General features: G+C 44.9%; 1 protein-coding gene across 1 annotated transcript; it reads left to right on the top strand.

Moving 5' to 3' along the window:
* Positions 1-18,096: 18,096 nt before the first annotated feature.
* Positions 18,097-20,671, top strand: LOC119278449. Its single transcript, XM_037559797.1, has 4 exons — positions 18,097-18,299; positions 19,021-19,176; positions 19,310-19,759; positions 19,978-20,671. The coding sequence occupies exons 1-4, from the start codon at positions 18,172-18,174 to the stop codon at positions 20,393-20,395; spliced, it is 1,152 nt and encodes a 383-aa protein (XP_037415694.1). The 5' UTR covers positions 18,097-18,171; the 3' UTR covers positions 20,396-20,671.
* Positions 20,672-21,181: the final 510 nt, after the last annotated feature.

Here is a 21,181-nt window from a genome sequence, read left to right on the forward strand (position 1 = left end):
GACTACAGAAGGAAATCCTTAGGTTCTCTTGCCATGAATATTCTTAGGTTACCAAGTCAACCGATTATACCAAGAACTGCTGGCAGGACACAATTTTGGGTATATTAGAAAATCTGACCATTTGTCCCTCAGCAACGGCAAGAAATTCAGAAACTACATGAGGCAACAATCCATCCAGGAATTCAAGAACCGCGCAAGAACTACATGAGGCACAAGAACTAGCACAACACTGACTAGCACAACATCACTTGCATCTCAAAACTAGGTGCTATCACATCAGAAATATCCTCACATTTGTATTAATAATCCAATCAGGGTATTTTACATCTGATAGTAAAGAGGGGCATTAAGCAACTAATTTAGGCATGGATCAATGAAACCACCAGCTACAGCAAAGTAACAGCAAACATGCTACAAGTCTGATGCATATAAACACGTACTAGATTGGCAAATCTGAGAGGCAGGATCTAAATATGCAGAGGCAATAGCGCCTAGCATCAATTACAGTATTTAGCACAAAGTCATTTGATTGTAGCAATTTGGGCCAAAGCATAACACTAGTAGAACACAAAAAATGACTTGATGGCCATGAATCATAGCATGGTACTGCTGTTGCACGAAGGCCACAAACTTGAGAAGAGAGAGAAGGGAGCCAGAGGGGATGAAGTTCACCATGGGAGTTTTGTGTAGTCGATGCCGTGGACAGGCGCCACCGCGGTTGCAGGACGGCCATCCACCACCGTCACGCACGCGGTGGAGGAGGACGCCCGAGGGAGGCACCGCGCACGTCAGTCCCGTAGCGACCGAGCACAGGAGCACCGTCCATAAGGTGGAGATGCATGTGGGAGGGAGGGAGAGGATGAAGCAGAGGCACCGGAGTTGGAGCCGCCGCCGCCCCCGTAACCCTAGCCACGGGGAGAGGTCGTGGGTGAGCGCTCGAGGCGGATCTGGCCGGAGTTGCTGCACGCCGGCGCGGGACGCCATGGAGGACCTTGGTGGACACGGGCTACTGCCGGGTCGGATCTCCATGGAGGACCTTGGTACGTCACGGGCCAGGTCGACGACAGCGCGCCGATGCCGATGTGGATCTCGATCTGCGGCGTTCCCTTCCCTCCCTTCCCTTGGGAGAGAAGATGCTGGCTTGGATCTGGGGCCTTCCCTTCCCAAGGTGAGGGTTTGGAGTGGCGGCGCTAGGGTAAGAGAAGGCCGGCGGCGGGGTTTGGGGAGAGGAGTTGGTCGGCGGCAAGGTTGGGGGGGATGGTGAGTGCTGCGACTGGGCGGCGAGATTCTGGATCGGGGATAGAGGGAGAGAGAGGCTGCGGCAGGTGTGTTTTCGGGGAGAGGGGAGAGAGAGGCGATCGGGGGTTGCTAGGGTTTTTTTTGGGCTGGTGAGACCAAGTGAGAGACGTTGGATTCGCCAAGCGTGGACGGTTCAGATCGGCTAAGGGGGTGATCCATGAGAACAGTTCTGATTGGTTCGAAAAGTCTGTGATTTAAAATAGTTTCCAAGTGCTAAAAATAGAGGGATTTTGTGAAGCAGCTATCAAAAATATTTTACAAAAGGGCACCACATAAATTTTCACTAGACTTACCACATTTTATGGATGAGCACCAACTTGTATGCATTTCTGATCTTTCTAGCTATTTTTAATCATTTTTCGAGTGTCCAAACTGAGTTTTTTTGTGAAGGACCTATAATATATTTCTTGCAAAATTGGACCAAATTATTTTTCTGAAATACTAGGCCATATTTAATGCACAATTGCCCAAATTATTGGGTGTAAAAAGTTTTGATACACCTCTGGTGAAAAAGACAAATTTTCGCCGATTCAACTGGAAGCGGATCAATTTTGAACTCCGGCTGCCTCATAGTTTGCTATTTATTTTTTACGAAAATCATTTCTAGGTACAAAAGTATCTATTTAATCAGACAAACACCAAAAAAATTCCAAGATTCAACCACTAGCTAGGAACGGTCATTCCCGCTGTTTTGACTGCATTTTGAAATGGGCATAAAAAATTCAAAAAAAATCAAAAAAATGGAAAACCTTCGCATTGTGTCATCATATGTGACCAAGTATCCAGGAAAAATAATAAAATTGTAATACGGCAATTATTTTAAAAAAGTGTTCTCAGAAATGAGCTAGCATGCGTGAAGATTCAGGGTTTTCAAGCCAAATGATCAATCTTATGGCCACGTTCATTGCATAGTTTGTTCAAATGATCTCATATTATGCACAAGGGTGCATATTGGAATTCCAAACAATATTGCTTAAGGGAGTTTTTATTTTCTTTGCACGGAAAATTCATTTTCCATTTTCCGAGTGCCTGAAATGAGTTTTTTTTGTGAAGAACCTACCATATATTTGTTGCAAAATTGTACCAAATAATTTTTATAAAATACTAGGCCATATTTGATTCACAATTGACCAAATTTTTGGGTGTCAAAAGTTTTGATCCACCTCTGGTGAAAAAGACAAATTCTTGCCGATTCAGTAGGAAGCGTGTCAAATTTGAACTGCAGTTGCCTCATAGCTTGCTCTTTATTTTTTCCAAAAATCATTTCTAGGTAAAATAAGTATCTATTTAATCAGAGAAACACCAAAAAAATTCCAAGATTCAACCACTAGCTAGGAACGGTCAAGCCCATCGTTTTGACCGCATTTTGAAACGGGCATAAAAAATTAAAAAAATTAAAATATTGGAAAACCTTCGCATTGTGTCATGATAAGTGACCAAGTTTCTAGGAAAAATAATAAACTTGTAATACGGCAATTATTTTTAAAAAGTGTTCTCAGAAATGAGCTATCACGCATGAAGATTCAGGGTTTTCAAGCCAAATGATCAATCTTATGGCCACGTTCATGGCATAGTTTGTTCAAATGATCTCATATTGTGCACAAGTGTGCATCTTGGAATTCCAAACAATATTGCATAAGGGAGTTTTTATTTTCTTTGCACGGAAAATTCATTTTCCATTTTCCGAGTGCCTGAAATGAGTTTTCTTTGTGAAGGACCTACCATATATTTGTTGCAAAATTAGACCAAATCATTTTTATGAAATACTAGGCCATATTTGATTCACAATTGACCAAATGTTTGGGTGTCAAAATTTTTGATCCACCTCTGGTGAAAAAGACAAATTCCTGCCGATTCAGCAGGAAGCGGGTCAAATTTGAACTGCAGCTGCCTCATAGCTTGCTCTTTATTTTTTCCAAAAATCATTTCTAGGTACATAAGTATCTATTTAATCAGAGAAACACCAAAAAAATTCTAAGATTCAACCACTAGCTAGGAACGGCCATTCCTGCTGTTTTGACCGCATTTTGAAACGGGCATAAAAAATTCATAAAAAAATCAAAAAATTGGAAAACCTTCGCATTATGTCATCATATGTGACCAAGTTTCCAGGAAAAATAATAAACTTGTAATACAGCAATTATTTTAAAAAAGTATTCTCAGAAATGAGCTATCACGCGTGAAGATTCACGGTGTTCAAGCCAAATGATCAATCTTATGGACACGTTCATGGCATAGTTTGTTCAAATGATCTCATATTGTGCATAAGGGTGCATCTTGGAATTCCAAACAATATTGCTTAAGGGAGTTTTTATTTTCTTTGCACGAAAAATTCATTTTCCATTTTCCGAGTGCCCGAAATGATTTTTTTGTGAAGGACCTACCATATATTTGTTGCAAAATTGTACCAAATCATTTTTATAAAATACTAGGCCATATTTGATTCACAATTGACTAAATGTTTGGGTGTCAAAAGTTTTTATCCACCTCTGGTGAAAAAGACAAATTCCTGCCGATTCAGTAGGAAGCGTGTCAAATTTGAACTGCAGTTGCCTCATAGCTTGCTGTTTATTTTTTCCAAAAATCATTTCTAGGTACATAAGTATATATTTAATCAGAGAAACACCAAAAAAATTCCAAGATTCAACCACTAGCTAGGAACGGTCAAGCCCGCCGTTTTGACCGCATTTTGAAACGGGCATAAAAAATTCAAAAAAAATCAAAAAATTGGAAAACCTTCACATTGTGTCATGACATGTGACCAAGTTTCCAGGAAAAATAATAAACTTGTAATACGGCAATTATTTTAAAAAAGTGTTCTCAGAAATGAGCTATCACGCATGAGATTCAGGGTTTTCAAGCCAAATGATCAATCTTATGGCCATGTTCATGGCATAGTTTGTTCAAATGATCTCATATTGTGCACAAGGGTGCATCTTAGAATTCCAAACAATATTGCTTAAGGGAGTTTTTATTTTCTTTGCACGGAAAATTCATTTTCCATTTTCCGAGTGCCCGAAATGAGTTTTCTTTGTAAAGGACCTACCATATATTTGTTGCAAAATTGGACCAAATCATTTTTATGAAATACTAGGGCATATTTGATTCACAACTGATAGAATGTTTGGGTGTCAAAAGTTTTGATCCACCTCTGGTGAAAAAGACAAATTCCTACCGATCCAGCAGGAAGCGGGTCAAATTTGAACTACAGCTGCCTCATAGATTGCTCTTTATTTTTTCCAAAAATCATTTATACGTACATAAGTATCTATTTAATCAGAGAAACACCAAAAAAATTCCAAGATTCAACCACTAGCTAGGAACGGTCATTCCCGTTGTTTTGACCGCATTTTGAAACGGGCATAAAAAATTCAAAAAAATCAAAAAATTGGAAAACCTTCGCATTGTGTCATCATATGTGACCAAGTTTCCAGGAAAAATAATAAACTTGTAATACGGCAATTATTTTAAAAAAGTGTTCTCAGAAATGAGCTATCACGCGTGAAGATTCAGGGTTTTCAAGCCAAATGATCAATCTTATGGCCACGTTCATGGCATAGTTTGTTCAAATGATCTCATATTGTGCACAAGGGTGCATCTTGGAATTCCAAACAATATTGCTTAAGGGAGTTTTTATTTTCTTTGCACGGAAAATTCATTTTCCATTTTCCGAGTGCCCGAAATGAGTTTTCTTTGTGAAGGACCTACCATATATTTGTTGCAAAATTGGACCAAATAATTTTTATGAAATACTAGGACATATTTGATTCACAATTGACCAAATGTTTGGGTGTCAAAAGTTTTGATCCACCTCTGGTGAAAAAGACAAATTCCTGCCGATTCAGCAGGAAGCGGGTCAAATTTGAACTGCAGCTGCCTCATAGCTTGCTCTTTATTTTTTCCAAAAATCATTTCTAGGTACGTAAGTATCTATTTAATCATAGAAACACCAAAAAAATTCCAAGATTCAACCACTAGCTAGGAACGGTCATTCCCTCTGTTTTGACCGCATTTTGAAACGGACATAAAAAATTCAAAAAAAATCAAAAAATTGGAAAACCTTCGCATTGTGTCATCATATGTGACAAAGTTTCCAGGAAAAATAATAAACTTGTAATAAGGCAATTATTTTAAAAAAGTGTTCTCAGAAATGAGCTATCACGCGTGAAGATTTAGGGTTTTCAAGCCAAATGATCAATCTTATGGCCACGTTCATGGCATAGTTTGTTCAAATGATCTCATATTGTGCACAAGGGTGCATCTTGGAATTCCAAACAATATTGCTTAAGGGAGTTTTTATTTTCTCTGCACGGAAAATTCATTTTCCATTTTCCGAGTGCCCGAAAGAGTTTTTTTGAAGGACCTACCATATATTTGTTGCAAAATTGGACCAAATAATTTTTATAAAATACTAGGCCATATTTGATTCACAATTGACAAAATGTTTGGATGTCAAAAGTTTTGATCCACCTCTGGTGAAAAAGACAAATTCCTGTCGATTCAGCAGGAAGCGTGTCAAATTTGAACTGCAGTTGCCTCATAGCTTGCTCTTTATTTTTTCCAAAAATCATTTCTAGGTACATAAGTATCTATTTAATCAGAGAAACACCAAAAAAATTCCAAGATTCAACCACTATCTAGGAACGGTCATGCCCGCCGTTTTGACCGCATTTTGAAACGGGCATCAAAAATTCAAAAAAAATCAAAAAATTGGAAAACCTTCGCATTCTGTCATTATATGTGACCAAGTTTCCAGGAGAAATAATAAACTTGTAATACGATAATTATTTTAAAAAAGTGTTCTCAGAAATGAGCTATCAAGTGTGAAGTTTCATGGCTTTCAAGCCAAATGATCAATCTTATGGCCACATTCATGGCATACTTTGTTCAAATGATCTCATATTGTGCACAAGGGTGCATCTTGGAATTCCAAACAATGTTGCCTAAGGGAGTTTTCATTTTCTTTGCACGGAAAATTCATTTTCCATTTTCCGAGTGCCCGAAATGAGTTTTTTTTGTGAAGGACCTACCATATATTTGTTACAAAATTGGACCTAATCAATTTTATCAAATACTAGGCCATATTTAATGCACAATTGAAAAAATGGTTGGGTGTCAAAATTTTTGATCCACCTCTAGTGAAAAAGACAAATTCCCGTGGATTCAGTTGGAAGCGGGTCAAATTTGAACTGCAGCTGCCTCATAGTTTTCTCTTTATTTTTTCCAAAAATCATTTCTAGGTAAATAAGTATCTATTTAATCAGAAATACATGGTTTGATGGCGAGACATTGAGGTTTGGATGGTGGCAGGGCCCCAACTCTAGAGCGCGTAAGCTCGCATGCCCGTCGTGTGGTCACTGCATGACCGTGGAGTTGCCCTGTGTTCTAGGCGGCCTAGGCATGTCTAGTGGGTTGGGCACTCCCCAGGTAGGTGCTAGGAAGAAAATCACAACATAAGATTCTCACGAGGAGAATGATCGATGCTCAAACATGAATAAGTAGCCAAGTGTTTGATTTGCGGTACGGGAAATGCACATGGCTAATGGGCGTGAGTTTTGGCTGAGGATCAGTTACTAAGAAGACCATCTTCACAAATTTTCACCTCAAAAGGAGGAGCCTAGGTGGTACTTGCTTTGCAAAGTACCACACTAGACATAAATACGAATGTTGAAGCTGGACTCAAAATAATGAATGGATTGAGCTGTCATTTGGTGGAGGATGGTTATTTGGGCATAGGAAAGCACTGTAGAAAATGGATACCATTTGGACATGCCAAAGTGGTACTTCCTTCACAAAGTGCTGATTTGAATAGGATAGGAAAATGAATATTGTTGAGTTATTTTTGAACTAGGCAAGGAAGGTTTTTGACATATTTGATGAAGATATGATCCAAACAATTTATGAGAATTTTTTGGGAATTTTTGGAATAACAGAAATATAGGTTGCTTCACAACCTAGGGCAAAAATTAACACATGGACATGACACATAGGCAAAACTGATGAGATGGCGCCTAGTCATCACAACCCACCACAATCTACAAGGCTATGACCATCTATATTGGTCGTTAACAACTAGAAATAAGGCAGCGGACCTGCACTGTTTGCTTTGTGACCAATTTGTGTAAGGAAATTACGACCTTTCTGACCAAAATGGTCACGATGGTTTAGGGTTTGGAGCCCCCCGAACAGCTTTTGACCAATTGGTCTCAAATGGTCATAGATCTATGACCAATTCTTCCAGGATCACTGACAGAAGGTCACTAGTTGATATATTTCTTGTAGTGATCAAGGACATAATTCTTCTGTGCAGCAATGAGGATACACCTCAGATCATGGACTAAGTCTGCATCATTGCTACTATCATCTTTCAACTTAGTTTTCTGTAGGAACATATAAAAACATAGGGAATCTACAACGCGAGTTATTGATCTACAACATAATTTGCAAAATACTACAGGACTAAGTTCATGATAAATTAAAGTTCAATTAATCATATTACTTAAGAACTCCCACTTAGATAGACATCCCTCTAGTTATCTAAATGATCACGTGATCCAAATCAACTAAACCATGTCCGATCATCACGTGAGATGGAGTAGTTTTCAATGGTGAACATCACTATGTTGATCATATCTACTATATGATTCACGCTTGACCTTTCGGTCTTCAGTGTTCCGAGGCCATATCTGCATATGCTAGGCTCGTCAAGTTTAACCCGAGTATTCTGCGCGTGCAAAACTGGCTTGCACCCATTGTATGTGAACGTAGAGCTCATCACACCCGATCATCACGTGGTGTCTCAGCACGAAGAACTGTCGCAATGGTGCATACTCAGGGAGAACACTTATATCTTGAAATTTTAATAAGAGATCATCTTATAATGCTACCGACGAACTAAGCAAAATAAGAATATAAAAGATAAACATCACATGCAATCAAAAAATATGTGACATGATATGGCCATCATCATCTTGTGTATTTGATCTCCATCTCCAAAGTACCATCATGATCTCCATCGTCACGGGCATGACACCATGATCTCCATCATCTTGATCTTTATCAACGTGTCATCACATGGTCGTCTCGCCAACTATTGCTTTTGCAACTATTGCTATCGCATAGCGATAAAGTAAAGCAATTATATGGCGCTTGCATCTTATGCAATAAAGAGACAACCATAAGGCTCCTACCAGTTGCCGATAACTTTAACAAAACATGATTATCTCATACAACACATCATGTCTTGACCATATCACATCACAACATGCCCTGCAAAAACAAGTTAGACGTCCTCTACTTTGTTGTTGCAAGTTTTACATGGGTGCTATGGGCTTAGCAAGAACCGTTCTTACCTACGCATCAAAACCACAACAATTTTTCGTCAAGTGTGATGTTTTAACCTTCAACAAGGACCGGGTGTAGTCACACTCGATTCAACTAAAGTTGGAGAAATAGACACTCACTAGCCACTTGTGTGCGAAGCACGACGGTAGAACCAGTCTCGCGTAAGCGTACGTGTAATGCCAGTCTGAGTCGCTTCATCCAACAATACCGCTGAATCAAAGTATGACATGCTGGTAAGCAGTATGACTATTATTGCCCACAACTCTTTGTGTTCTACTCGTGCATATAACATCTACACATAGACCTGGCTCGGATGCCACTGTTGGGAAATACAGTAATTTCAAAAACATTCGCACCATCACGCAAGACCTATCTAGGTGATGCATAGCAACGAGAGAGGAGAGTGTGTCCACATACCCTCGTAGACCAAAAGCGGAAGCGTTTCAATAACGCGGTTGATGTAGTCGAACTTCTTCGCGATCCAACTGATCAAGTACCGAACGTACGACACCTCCGCGTCAGCACATGTTTAGCTCGATGACGACCCTCATACTCTTGATCCAGTTGATGCCAAGGGAGAGTTCCGTCATCTCGATAGTGTGGCGACGGTGATGATGAAGTTACCGGCGCAGGGCTTCACCTAAGCACTACGACAATATGACCGAGGTGTGTAACTGTGGAGGGGGCACCGCACATGGCTAAGACAAATCTTATGTGTTCTAGGGTGCCCCCCTGCCCCTGTATATAAAGGAGCAAGGGGGAGGCCGGCCGGCCCCTGTAGGCACGCCCCAAGAGGGGAGTCCTACTAGGACTACTAGTCCTAGTAGGATTCCACCAAGAGGGGAAGAGGGGGAAGGAAGGAGAGGGAGAGGGGAAAGGAAAGGGGGGCGCCGCCTCCCTTCCTTGTCCTATTTGGACTCAAGGGGAGGGGGGCGCGGCCTGCCTTGGCTGCCCCTCTCTCTCTCCACTAAGGCCCATCGAGGCCCATTAGTTCCCCCGAGGGTTCCGATAACCCTTCGGCACTCCGGTTTTATCCGAAACTTCTCCGGAACACTTCCGGTGTCCGAGTATAGTCGTCCAATATATCAATCTTTATGTCTCGACCATTTAGAGACTCCTCGTCATGTCTGTGATCATATCTGGGACTCCGAACAACCTTCGGTACATCATATCACATAAACTCATAATACCAATTGTCATCGAACGTTAAGCGTGCGAACCCTATGGGTTCGAGAACTATGTAGACATGACCGAGACACGTCTCCTGTCAATAACCAATAGCGGAACCTGGATGCTCATATTGGTTCCTACATATTCTACGCAGATCTTTATCGGTCAAACCGCATAACAACATACGTTGTTCCCTTTGTCATCGGTATGTTACTTGCTCGAGATTCGATCGTCGGTATCATCATACGTAGTTCAATCTCGTTACCGGCAAGTCTCTTTACTCGTTTCGTAATACTTCGTCCCGCAACTAACTCAATAGTCACATTGCTTGCAAGGCTTATAGTGATGAGCATTACCGAGAGGGCCCAGAGATACCTCTTCGAAACCCGGAGTGAAAAATCCTAATCTTGATCTATGCCAACCCAACAACCACCTTCGGAGACACCTGTAGAGCACCTTTATAATCACCCTTGTACGTTGTGATGTTTGGTAGCACACAAAGTGTTCCTCCCGTATTCGGGAGTTGCATAATCTCATAGTCTGAGGAACATGTATAAGTCATGAGGAAAGTAGTAGCAATGAAACTGTAACGATCATGATGCTAATCTAACGGATGGGTCTTGTCCATCACATCATTCTCCTAATGATGTGATCCCGTTCATCAAATGACAACACATGTCTATGGTTAGGAAACATAACCATCTTTGATAAACGAGCTAGTCAAGTAGAGGCATATTAGGGACACTTTGTTTTGTCTATGTATTCACACATATACTAAGTTTCCGGTTAATACAATTCTAGCATGAATAATAAACATTTATCATGAAATAAGGAAATAAATAGTAACTTTATTATTGCCTCTAGGGCATATTTCCTTCGGCTATGCATCTCCATGGATAGATCTTGCGTGTGCGTAGAAAAAAATTGTTTTCCATGCAATGTTTCCCAACACATAGACGACGATCTAAGGAGACTTACAACTATTGGATTATTCTCGAGTCTCACTATCTGCATCACTACCTCTATGATTGCGGGGGGATGTTGAGTACATGGTTATTTAGAAAATATAGGATAGTGTAGGGTTTATTCTACCCTGCCTTGTACTTCATGAAGATCATCTACTTTCTCTATATATGCCCACAAGGCTTAACAACAAACAACAATACCAAGTCTCTCCCTTCTATTCCTCTTACACTTTTGTTAGGGCTAACCCTAGGGGCTCATAGGTGGGGCCAAGTCAAACTAGTCCATATCTGGTCAAGTGGGCTACAGTACCCAAGTGCCCACATGTCTGCCTCTAAGGTTAACTAATGGGTTAGAAACTTGTGCTTTACAATTTTTCGATAGATAAACGACAGTCCACAAAATTAAAAAGAATTATGTGACAAAATGAATTATCATATAAGAAGTAATTACACACATTTGTAGTATATTTACTTCAGTGGTTCATCTAGTTTCGGTCACGAGTCAATTGCAAAACACGTTTTTCAGTTATAACCAGTTTTGCGAGCAAATTCGTTACACTATGTGTCAAATAGTAGAAAAAGGGAAGCTAAACACTACATATTTCAAAGAAAACAAAAATGTTGACTAGTATTGTTTTCTACTTATCCTAGAATGGCATGGAGGTTCTCATTCGGAAATAGCACGGAACAGAGGGGCCACAGTGTGAAAAGTAATCGCTGCCGCTGGCCTTCTGGTTAAGCAAACAATAGGGTTATGATCGTCAATTCGTCGTCCACACAGCACTTTGATTGTTCTGTGCGGTGGCTGGCAGCCAGACTTTGGGGTCAACTCCGATTGTTTCCTCCCCCCAAGATGGGGGGCCTGGTCTCCATTACGCAGCCAGCTTCGATCGAAAACAAGAAGAAGAATGCACGGACTCGGTGCTGCATCATGCTCGGTTCTCTCTTTTCCGGCGGGGCAGAGCCGACTGCTGGCCGCCGCGCGGACTACGCGGCTCCCTTCAAGTATGCAATCCCCTCACCTTTTCTTGCTTGAACAATTCTTCCTACTGCCCCCTCCATGATGCCGGAGACATACGCGGAAACAGGGTCTTCGGTGTTTTTGTTTGCTGATTCCTTTCCGCCCCTAACCCATTGAGATTCACAACTTTCTGTGGAATTTACGATATTTTAAACAAATAAAAATCCGATTTATTGGCTCGAATTTATATCAGGTTTTTACTTTTATTATAAATAGAATAGAGCATGTAGGAACCGAATTCGTCAGCCAGCACCCAAACCAATATGTAGAGAGGCCTTTCCACTATCCGCTACAACATAGTTTATGCATTGCACCAGGTTTGTTCCTTTAAGGACCGTAACATCTTAGGGATTGTCCTATTTCGTACGCTATGTCAAGAATTAATGTATTTTCCTATTCGCAATCAAATGACTACGCAAATCTAAAGTATTCAATATGCCATGACGCTCTATTCATATATCTTTGTCATTCCTGCATTTTAGAGGTCATGTGATTTTTTGAGATTTATGCATTTGAGAGATCATGATGCTTAACATGATCGTTCATATTTAATTTTTGAGATTTATAAGCTTTGCATGTCTACAGTCTACACTGTGTAGCATTAATTGTACCGATCCCTGTGTATAAACTGATCACTGTCTAGCTTGTATCAATCTTTCGATGCTCATGAAAATTGGAAAATAGGTTCCTGCTTTAGTAGTGGCCATGTCCTAGACACAACAGGACACAGTGCATTTTGGTTTTGTTAATTACAAACTTGAGATGGAGAGTGGGCTACACAGTGCTTGGGGTGGAGCTGGTATTACTGTTACCCCATTGTTGGCCACGTGGTTCCATTTGAAAGGACGAAAACTGTTGAAAAAAAAGTTATTCAAGATAATTAACTCGTTTCTGGTTTTCCTATCGTGGTTTAGAGTTCATTTCCTCAACTGTTTGTTCCAGAGAGCTGGTTATATTTTGCAATTTGCGACCTTGTGTTTTTTTTTATCTGAACAAGTTAATTTTCTTGCCATATGGATGTAGCGCTGTAAGTTGATTATGAACCGATATCGATAAAATTTCAGTACTGATAACATTTCAGATGTGTCCACTTATCTCCGAAACATGCACGATTGGTGTGTGAGTAGGTCGCCAGTTAGTTAGTGTTGTCCTATCCCCTGTCTTTTTTGCCCTGCCCATTTTGGTTGTGCTTAGCTCACTCTTTGGTGTTAGAAGTACTCCTAGTCCTAGGTTCAGGACATGTGCGACGCTAACAGCTGGGTGCATGTAACACAGGACCAGAGGCGACGCTGCCAAAGATGATGGTAGCCGTTGGGTCGAGGAGACGAAGATCCTCATGACAGATGAAGGTGGAGGCGGAAGCAGGATGGTTTGCTTGAAGGGATTCATCGTCGACTCCGGGGCATCGGTGCATGCCACGGGCAACCGTGCGCTCCTGTCCTGGTACGAGTCGCTTCACACCGATCGCTTCATCCTTGGTGCCAGTGGGCACCGTCTGCGAGTAAGCGGCTCTGGATCCGTGTGCACCGACAGAATTATCCTGAATGACGTGCTCTACGTCCCGGGGCTGGAGAAGAACGTGGTGTCCGTCGCCAAGCTCGCGGAGCTCGACTATGGGGTGGACTTCGGCAACACAGGATGCTTCATCAGGGACGATCGTACAGGCGCCCTCGTCGGGAAAGGCAGGTGCGTCGCAGGGCTGTACCAGCTTGATTACCTCAAGATCCCGCTTGACAGGAGGACGGTTGCAAGGGAGTAGCCGGCTGTGGTTTGTGTCGCAAACTGGGTGAATAAAGTGTTCCTGCGCTGTAGCGGAATGACTGAGAGAACTTACATGTATGCCCGTTCCTTGAGCTGGTGTACATCGACTCTGGTGCGCCTTTTGATTTCCCTGGGTTTGTTCATGATTTCCTGACGATTTCCCGGTAAATTCGTATACTCCCTTCAAATAAAGTTATACAGTAGGGCTTGATCCCACTGTTTCAGTGTCAAAATAAAATATAATTATATACTCCCTCCCACTTTGTTTAGTCTTTTTTCTTTATTCATTTCTATTTGCAAGTTGTGGTATGTTGGTAGCGTGCCTGGTCGCTTCCGCGGTTGTGGGTTCCATAGTTATGGTTGCAGTCCACATGTAATGGTTTCGGCTTTTCCTGTTAATGAATTGGTTAATTATCTTCTTAATTCGTTTCAAACAAAATTGCAACCCTGACATCGTTAGTTAATGGCCATCGCTAGGCACCGTCGCGCCGGCCCCATAGTTGGGCAGGTCGCGCCCAGTCGTTCGTTCGATGCAAGCACGTATTGCTGTTGGACATGCCGTTTTCTCTCCCAAAAAAAGATCTGATGAAGCCAGCGGGAAAAGAAGCAACAGTGCCGCCGGCACTCACCATGAACCAGCGAAAGACCAACCTCGAAGCACCGCCTCCCATGCCGCCGGTTAGCCGTCCGCGATGCCGGTCGGCACCCTTGCCGGTGGTCGCTACCTCCTATGCGTTTCTCGTCGACTCCTGCAGGTTGCAGTAAAACAAAATGGCGACAGTTGCAACTCCGGTTAATGACGGGGTGCACCTCCGGTGGCGGCGGGTCCTCGGCCGCGGCACCCATGGACAAGCTAGCAGTGTACCTCCCTTGGGTACTGGTCGTAGCAAAACCTCCCGTCAGTTGTAGCAAATGCGGACTACGGTTGCAGCAAAATAAAGTTGCCGTTTGTTCGCCGCCACTCATCATCCCATCAATTCGGCCCGTTGGTTTCAGCAAATTTGATCCCCAGTTCCAGCAAAAAATTCCTTGCAGCTGAGCCATCCCATCTCGCTGCACTGCCGGTTGTAGCACGCCGTGCTACTGATTGTAGCAAAACACGACACTGGATGTAGCAGGATGCGACGCTAGTTATGGCAAAAATCAGCGCAATAGAAGCAAAACGAAACGTAGGTTGTAGAGTGTGGGGGGCTGGTGGTAGCAAACACAACAATACAACAATGGATGTAGCATGGATTGTAGCAAAACACCGCCATGCCGTTTTTGTGCGAAAAAGCAAATTGGTTTTAGCAGTGTGAGTGTGATGCTAGTTGTAGCATGTAAACCACGACATGGGGTGCTCAAAAAAGAAAGCCCCGCCCCGTTCTCACCATCCACGGCCACAAAGCTTGCCGTTCATGGCTGTATTCCCCTCCGTGGGACTGTTGCAGTTTCCAACATTCATGGCGTTTGTTGTGGGCTGCATGACTGTTGGGGAAGAAGAGATGACGTCTGGGGGAAGAAAAGAAAAATAAAACAAATGGATGGCAACGGCCGCTGAGCGGATAATGTTGAAGTGTGTGGGACACCAACCACGTGCTCCCCGTACAAAATCGCTAGCACAGGCAGGCACGTCTCCTGAGCACACGCACGCCAGCGAGGAAGGGCTAGGCCGCTTCGCCCGCACGCGCAAGACTAGTCGAAATGGGTACGAATTTAGACTATTAACATGCATATATTATTAGCTTATTTTATTATTTTTATAGTGAGAAGTAATATATATATGGTGTCATGTAACATTCAATTATTAGGTTGCAAACTCATCTTGTTTTGGTATATGTGATATTACAGTAACTAGCTATGTTACTATATGCCTCTTTTTTCAATTAATTACTCGCCACATCATCTATTTTGTTAGAGATGTATAATGTTACCATCTATATTACTCCCACTGTGGGTAGTCTAAGCCCAGATTTAGAGCATCTCCGGTAGTTCGGCGCCCCAGGGACAGAAATAGGGTTTCGTGGGGCTAGCCGACGCTATTTTGACCGTGGGGGCGGTCGGGTTCCCAACCACGGCTTCAGATCGGCTCCCAGACGCCGTTTGTTAAATTGAAGTTCAGCTAAAATTAGACGAAAAAGATACAAATTTAGCTAATATTCGAAGGTTTTTATTCATATTTGTACATAATAAGAAGACATAATTAAAACATAAAAAGCTAACCAAACTACGCCACCCGCCGCCGCCCGAGCCTTCTACATGCCGAGGAGCTTACAGAAGGCGGTATAGTCGTTGCCGCCACCGTCGTCTTTGTTGCACCTCTCGCCGGTGGTCGCTACCTCCTATGTGTTTCTCGTCGGTTCCGTGCATGCAACACTGTGTGCCCGCAGGTTGCAGTAAAAAAAATGGCGACAGTTGCAACTCCGGTTAACGACGGGGTGCAGCTCCAGTGGCGGCGGGTCCTCGGCTGCGGCACCCATGGACAAGCTAGCAGTGTACCTCCCTCAGGTCGTGGCCGTTGCTGTCGTCGAGGATGATGAGGCCGCCCTCGTCGCTGCCGCGACACCCATGGACAAGCTAGCAGTGTACCTCCCCTCAGGTGGTGGCCGTCACTGTCGTCCAGGATGACGAGGCCGCCCTCGTCGTGGCCGCGGCGCCGCGCGGCGATCTCCTCCAGAGCGCGGTGTTGGCGCTAGCTCCATTTCCTCCTAGGCCGTCCTCCAGGTCGGCGGCCATGGCCTCGTGCTCCTTTTTCACGAGATGAGGCGGGAGGAGTGAGGAGAAGGGATACGGCCGCCCTCGTTGATGACGAGGGCGGCGCCGCGGGTGCGCCGCGCGAGCGGCGTCTCCTGCGGCTCTGGCTTGACGGGGAGGAGCGTCGGCGACCCGGAGGAACAGGAGCCCGATGAGGACGACGACGCCGTCTCCATTCGCCTCGGCGTCCTGGAACTGCCGCGGCGGCGAGATAAGGAGGGGGCCGTCGGGTACTCCATCCGCGGCGAGTTGCCGACCTCGATGTGCTCGAGGACGACTTCGAGGGTGCGCCCAGGGATGCCCCCACCATTGACGCCGCCCCTCGGAGTTGTGGCGTCCGCGGGGTTCAACGCCGTTCGTGGCGGCGAGTTGGTCGAAGTGGTGGCAGTCGAAGTACGTCGTCCACATCATGTCGCTATCGGGGGCGTACCTCGGCTGCTGTCATGCGCTCTCCGACAGCGACGACCGGATCCGCGCGATCTCGACGCGTCATTCAGCACCAGAGGGTGGCGGTGGCACCGGAACTTCGCCGGCGCTGGGCCTCCACGAGCTCGGCACCCGCATGTACGGTGGCGCCGGGTAGTCCACCTCGTAGAGGAGGCGGGCCTCCGCCTCGTGTAGGTGGCGACCGAAGCCGTTGGCCGCCGCTCGTCGCCGGTGTAGCGCTCGGCCATGGACGCGGTTCGAGAGACGAGGAAAGAGAGGGCGTCAGCGGCGAAGAAGAGAGTGTCGGCGGCGAGAGAGAGGCTGTAGAGTGTGTGGCCAGCGGCGAGGGAGGGGCGGCGAGCAGGCGGCAGTAGTGTGGACGCGTGACGGGGAGGGGGCGGGACGCGCGGAGGCGCGCCTTCACTGCACCGCCTGTGAATCAATGGAAGGCTGGCCGGCGGCCACGACGTCCCATACGACGGAGGACGGGACAGAGGACTGCTCTGCCGGAGCTGGGGGTGCAGAGGCTAGGAACGGCTGTGGAGCGCGCGAGGCAGCGGAGCTGGGAGACGGACGACGCAGAGGAGGAAGAAGAGAGGAGAGTGCAAACGGATCGGTCGACAGGTCTAGGGGATGGATTTGGTGCAATTAGTGGTGGTGTCGGGCGGCCCGGGCGCCTACATATCCGCCCCTTATTTGAGTTGGATATTGGAGGGTGCGGGTCAACTCCGGTGTTTGAGGCCCGTTTGAGGCGTTCGTTTGGGTTGAAATTTCGTGATCGGACAATGACCATGACCAGGCGGCCCGCCCAAGCGTATGAGTCGGGTTTGACGCGACTGGCTGTAGATACACGCCTGGCTGTACATGCTCTTTTTTTCTTTTGAAGTTTGGCTGTAGATGCTCTTAGAAGCCATGAGATGAGGTGGATTTATACTTTTTTTTTTAAAGTGCAATTTGGGGAAAAAGAAAATGGGAATTTACCCTTCACCGCACTATGATCATAGTTGTCGAAATCGACCGACATTTGAAGAACAAAACAAGCGCCTTAGATTTAGATGGACTATTAGTTGGACGTGTCCACTCCATCTCCATGTCCGGCTTAGGTAGTTTCTTCGCAGGTGCGAAGGAGATAACAAAAGCTTGAGTAGGGGGTTACCGTATGGGACACGCGGCTAGCAAACTAAAAATGCATAAAAGCTTCGGTAGGTGGTTCGAAAAAAAAAAGTTTGGCAGCTAGTTTTTACGGAATTTCGCAAAGAGAAAGGTCTAATGTGCAAAAAAATCAAATCAAATCAACGCGCTAGAGCGTCATAAACAAACGAGATGGGCAAAACGGTAAATGGCCTTGAATTGGTAAAGCGTCCTGTTGGTCGAGTCTTAGTCAACGGAGGTGTGCATCGTCTTCCTTGTGTTCCCCTCCCTAATCCCCTTTCCCCTTTCCCCTCTTACCACATGTCACAAGAAACCATGGAAGGAGAAGTTTCTGTTGCTGTAATGGAAGAAAAACCAAGTCCGTTTCTTGGATGCTTGGACCTCGATTCTCCGGGGTCGCTCATTTATGTGGCGGTGCAATCTTGGTGGTATGGTATCCTCGATCCCTCCCCCTATTATACAGCACAATTTTCTATCCATCTCATGGTTATTCGCTTGTGAATATGGAGTTTTCGTACGCATTCCTATTGCTCTGTGAAAAATAGACCGTTAGTTCGTATTTCCTATTCCATCTGTGGCGCATAGAAAGCAAGAGACTAAACGAAAGACGGAGCGAAGGAAGGAAAGTTGAGATTTTCGATGTTCGTCGCCACAGAACGACAGCTTCCCGCCCTTGCAGCTACCCGGCCTCGGTGCCGGAGTACTTGCACGAGGGCACCACGGCATCGAGGCTGGATCTCGACCACCGCATGGCCTGGTCAAAAGCTCTGCGCACCTCTTTCCCCGCAAAAAAAAAAAAAAAAGCTCTGCGTACCTCCCCCTTGGATCCTTGCGACGAGCCTCAGGTGGGACAAGGTCGGAGAAGCCAGTGGCGGACGGGAGCTCGCCTCATGGGGAAATTATCTTCCATGGTGCTCTGGTCGCGAAATAATGAGGATAGAGTGAAATCTCGGGGGCCATCAGTGGAGGCTTTGGCTGGATGGTGTGCAGCTTCATACGGCGGCGTGACCTCCTAGTGCATCCGTGGACACACCGATACCACCGTTTGGTGGTGCTCTGATTGTTGACGCCCTTTACAGCAGATTTAGCCATCATCCTGTTTCTTCCTTGCACCAGACAATGTAATAAACGTTTCTGCCATACGTGCAGGGGGTGTGCTCGACCATCTGCCTTAATAGAGTATGTACGGCAAAGGATTCTTGAACCAATCGTTGGCGAAGTTAAATTCTCCATGGTAGCCGCATCAAAGGGAGGCTTTGACATCAAGATCGGCCCTCATATGATCCACGCGCCCAAGTATGCCAGGTATTAAATTCCTCCTACGGCTTCTCTTAAATTTGTCTATTCGCTGCTAGCTAGAAGAACTAGCTTAAATTGGCTTTACTGTCCATTTTGACCAAGTACTGATTGCATTATCTGAAATGTTCTTTGCTACCAGTGCACGTCACCCACTGGTCCGCATGATGCTTTTTGCTCGCAATATGCTTGACGATAAATTTTCCTGCCCGGAAGCTATGGTGCCAAGAAGCATCCTGGACATGATTCGGAAATCGCGCTCGGTATCACGCAGCACTGGAATCACTGGAGAACCTCCAGTGGAAAGTATCGGCATGTATGCTGAGAGTGAACTAGGTTGCACTGCTATACCATCAGCAATACCCCTGGCAATCGCCGCTAAAGAAGACGAAGACGCTGCTTATCACGACGATGCAATGGGTGGCGCTGACACCCTTGCTGATACTGAGAGTATAGCAGCAGGGTTGGCTCCAGCGGCATCTCCGCACGAGCAAAACAAAATTATGAATTCTCGCATCAATGGTTGGGACAATTACACAGGATACATGGATGGTGTACGTGAGGTAACTCACACTGAACCCGAACATAACAGGTACGCGCAGTCCCCGTCCCTTTTACTGTCTCCGATCTAGTTTACAACAATCACGAAATCAGTTAGAGAGATCGGTATTTGGTAGGCAGTGCCACTCCCGGTAACAATAGCCAGGGAGTACCGAACAGACCGAAAACTGCTACTAGTATCCTGTTTTCTTTGGTTGTGTAACTGATCGCATACATGTCCTTGCTGCCTATTCGTGTCACGGATCACAGAATCATGGAGGCAAAGGAGAAGAAAACTTCAGCTACCTGGGTGGTCGCCACCGCCGCTGCATACCACGCGACGGGGAACCGCGGCCTCCTATTCGGTTTCACGCCCTATCAGCCCGGCGGCTTCGTTGAGTCAGCCGACGGGGCGGCGCCCATGCAGGTCCTCGGCCACGGCTCTGTGATCACTGACACGGTGGTTCTCCCCAACGTGCTCTACGTCCCAGGGCTCACGGCTAACCTCGTCTCTGCCAGCCAGCTCGCCGAGCTCGACTACACTGTCGGGTTCAGCCGCGGCGCGTGCCTCATCAGGAGTGCCGCTGATGGCACCATCGTCGGCAAAGCCAGTGTTGGAGGAGATGGATTGTTCCAACTGGACTTCCTGCAGATCACGGGGGCGATCGATAAAAGGCCTGTTGTATGAACAATAAAAGGCAAGGGGATATACTTAGTTCCTCTTAGCATAATATGCATGTTTGAGCATAAAAACTCATGGTTGTATGTAATTTCAATAAGTGCATGGGCCTGCAGCTTATTAGTATGGCCTAATGCAGCTTCGTACTGGGCGTGCATGCCTTGACGAACTATGAAACCATGTTTGATCAATTTGATATACATGTATGTATATCGTACTACCGGTATGTATGCAAGTGCAACTACAATATATGCTTAAAGTTGTATGGGAAATGATTTTCTTCGACCGGCTGATCTAGATAATCATTCAGCCGCGCGTTTGCAGCCGGGTTGCACACAACCAAAGTCACTGTGAGAGAATCATCCAACTTGTCTACGCAATCAGTTCATTGCCGCCTTTAGCTTAAAGAATGTATTGAGACAAATGAAGATGTATATATGTTACATTGTGAAGGTTTATCGTTACGATGATTTTTATTGTTGCGATGATTTTTATACATGTGCCATGTTTTGCTAGGGCTACTCCTACTCCCAACAGACCGGGTAGGAGCACTTGGATCATAGCTTACTGCATTGGAATGTATTATGATTGGCCTCTAATGTGGAATATTAAGATGGCGTCTAGTAGTAATTTATAATTTACTGCATTGGAATGTATTAGGAGCACTACATACACTCTATTTTTGCTATGGATTTGCTCATCTAGTAGTAATTTCGTCATCTATCACTACATCAATTCTGATCATGTATTTACAAAAAGAAAAGAAATCCTAGGCAAACAACAGATTGTTATTTT

This window comes from Triticum dicoccoides, chromosome 3B (assembly GCF_002162155.2).
Source record: "Triticum dicoccoides isolate Atlit2015 ecotype Zavitan chromosome 3B, WEW_v2.0, whole genome shotgun sequence".
Classification (NCBI taxonomy): domain Eukaryota; kingdom Viridiplantae; phylum Streptophyta; class Magnoliopsida; order Poales; family Poaceae; genus Triticum; species Triticum dicoccoides.

Coding starts and splice junctions, on each gene's coding strand:
- LOC119278449 (XM_037559797.1), top strand. CDS start 18,172: ATGTCACAAGAAACCATGGAAGGAGAAGTTTCTGTTGCTGTAATGGAA. Junction 19,177..19,309: donor CACGCGCCCAAGTATGCCAG/GTATTAAATTCC, acceptor CTTTGCTACCAG/TGCACGTCACCCACTGGTCC. Junction 19,760..19,977: donor ACTGAACCCGAACATAACAG/GTACGCGCAGTC, acceptor CACGGATCACAG/AATCATGGAGGCAAAGGAGA.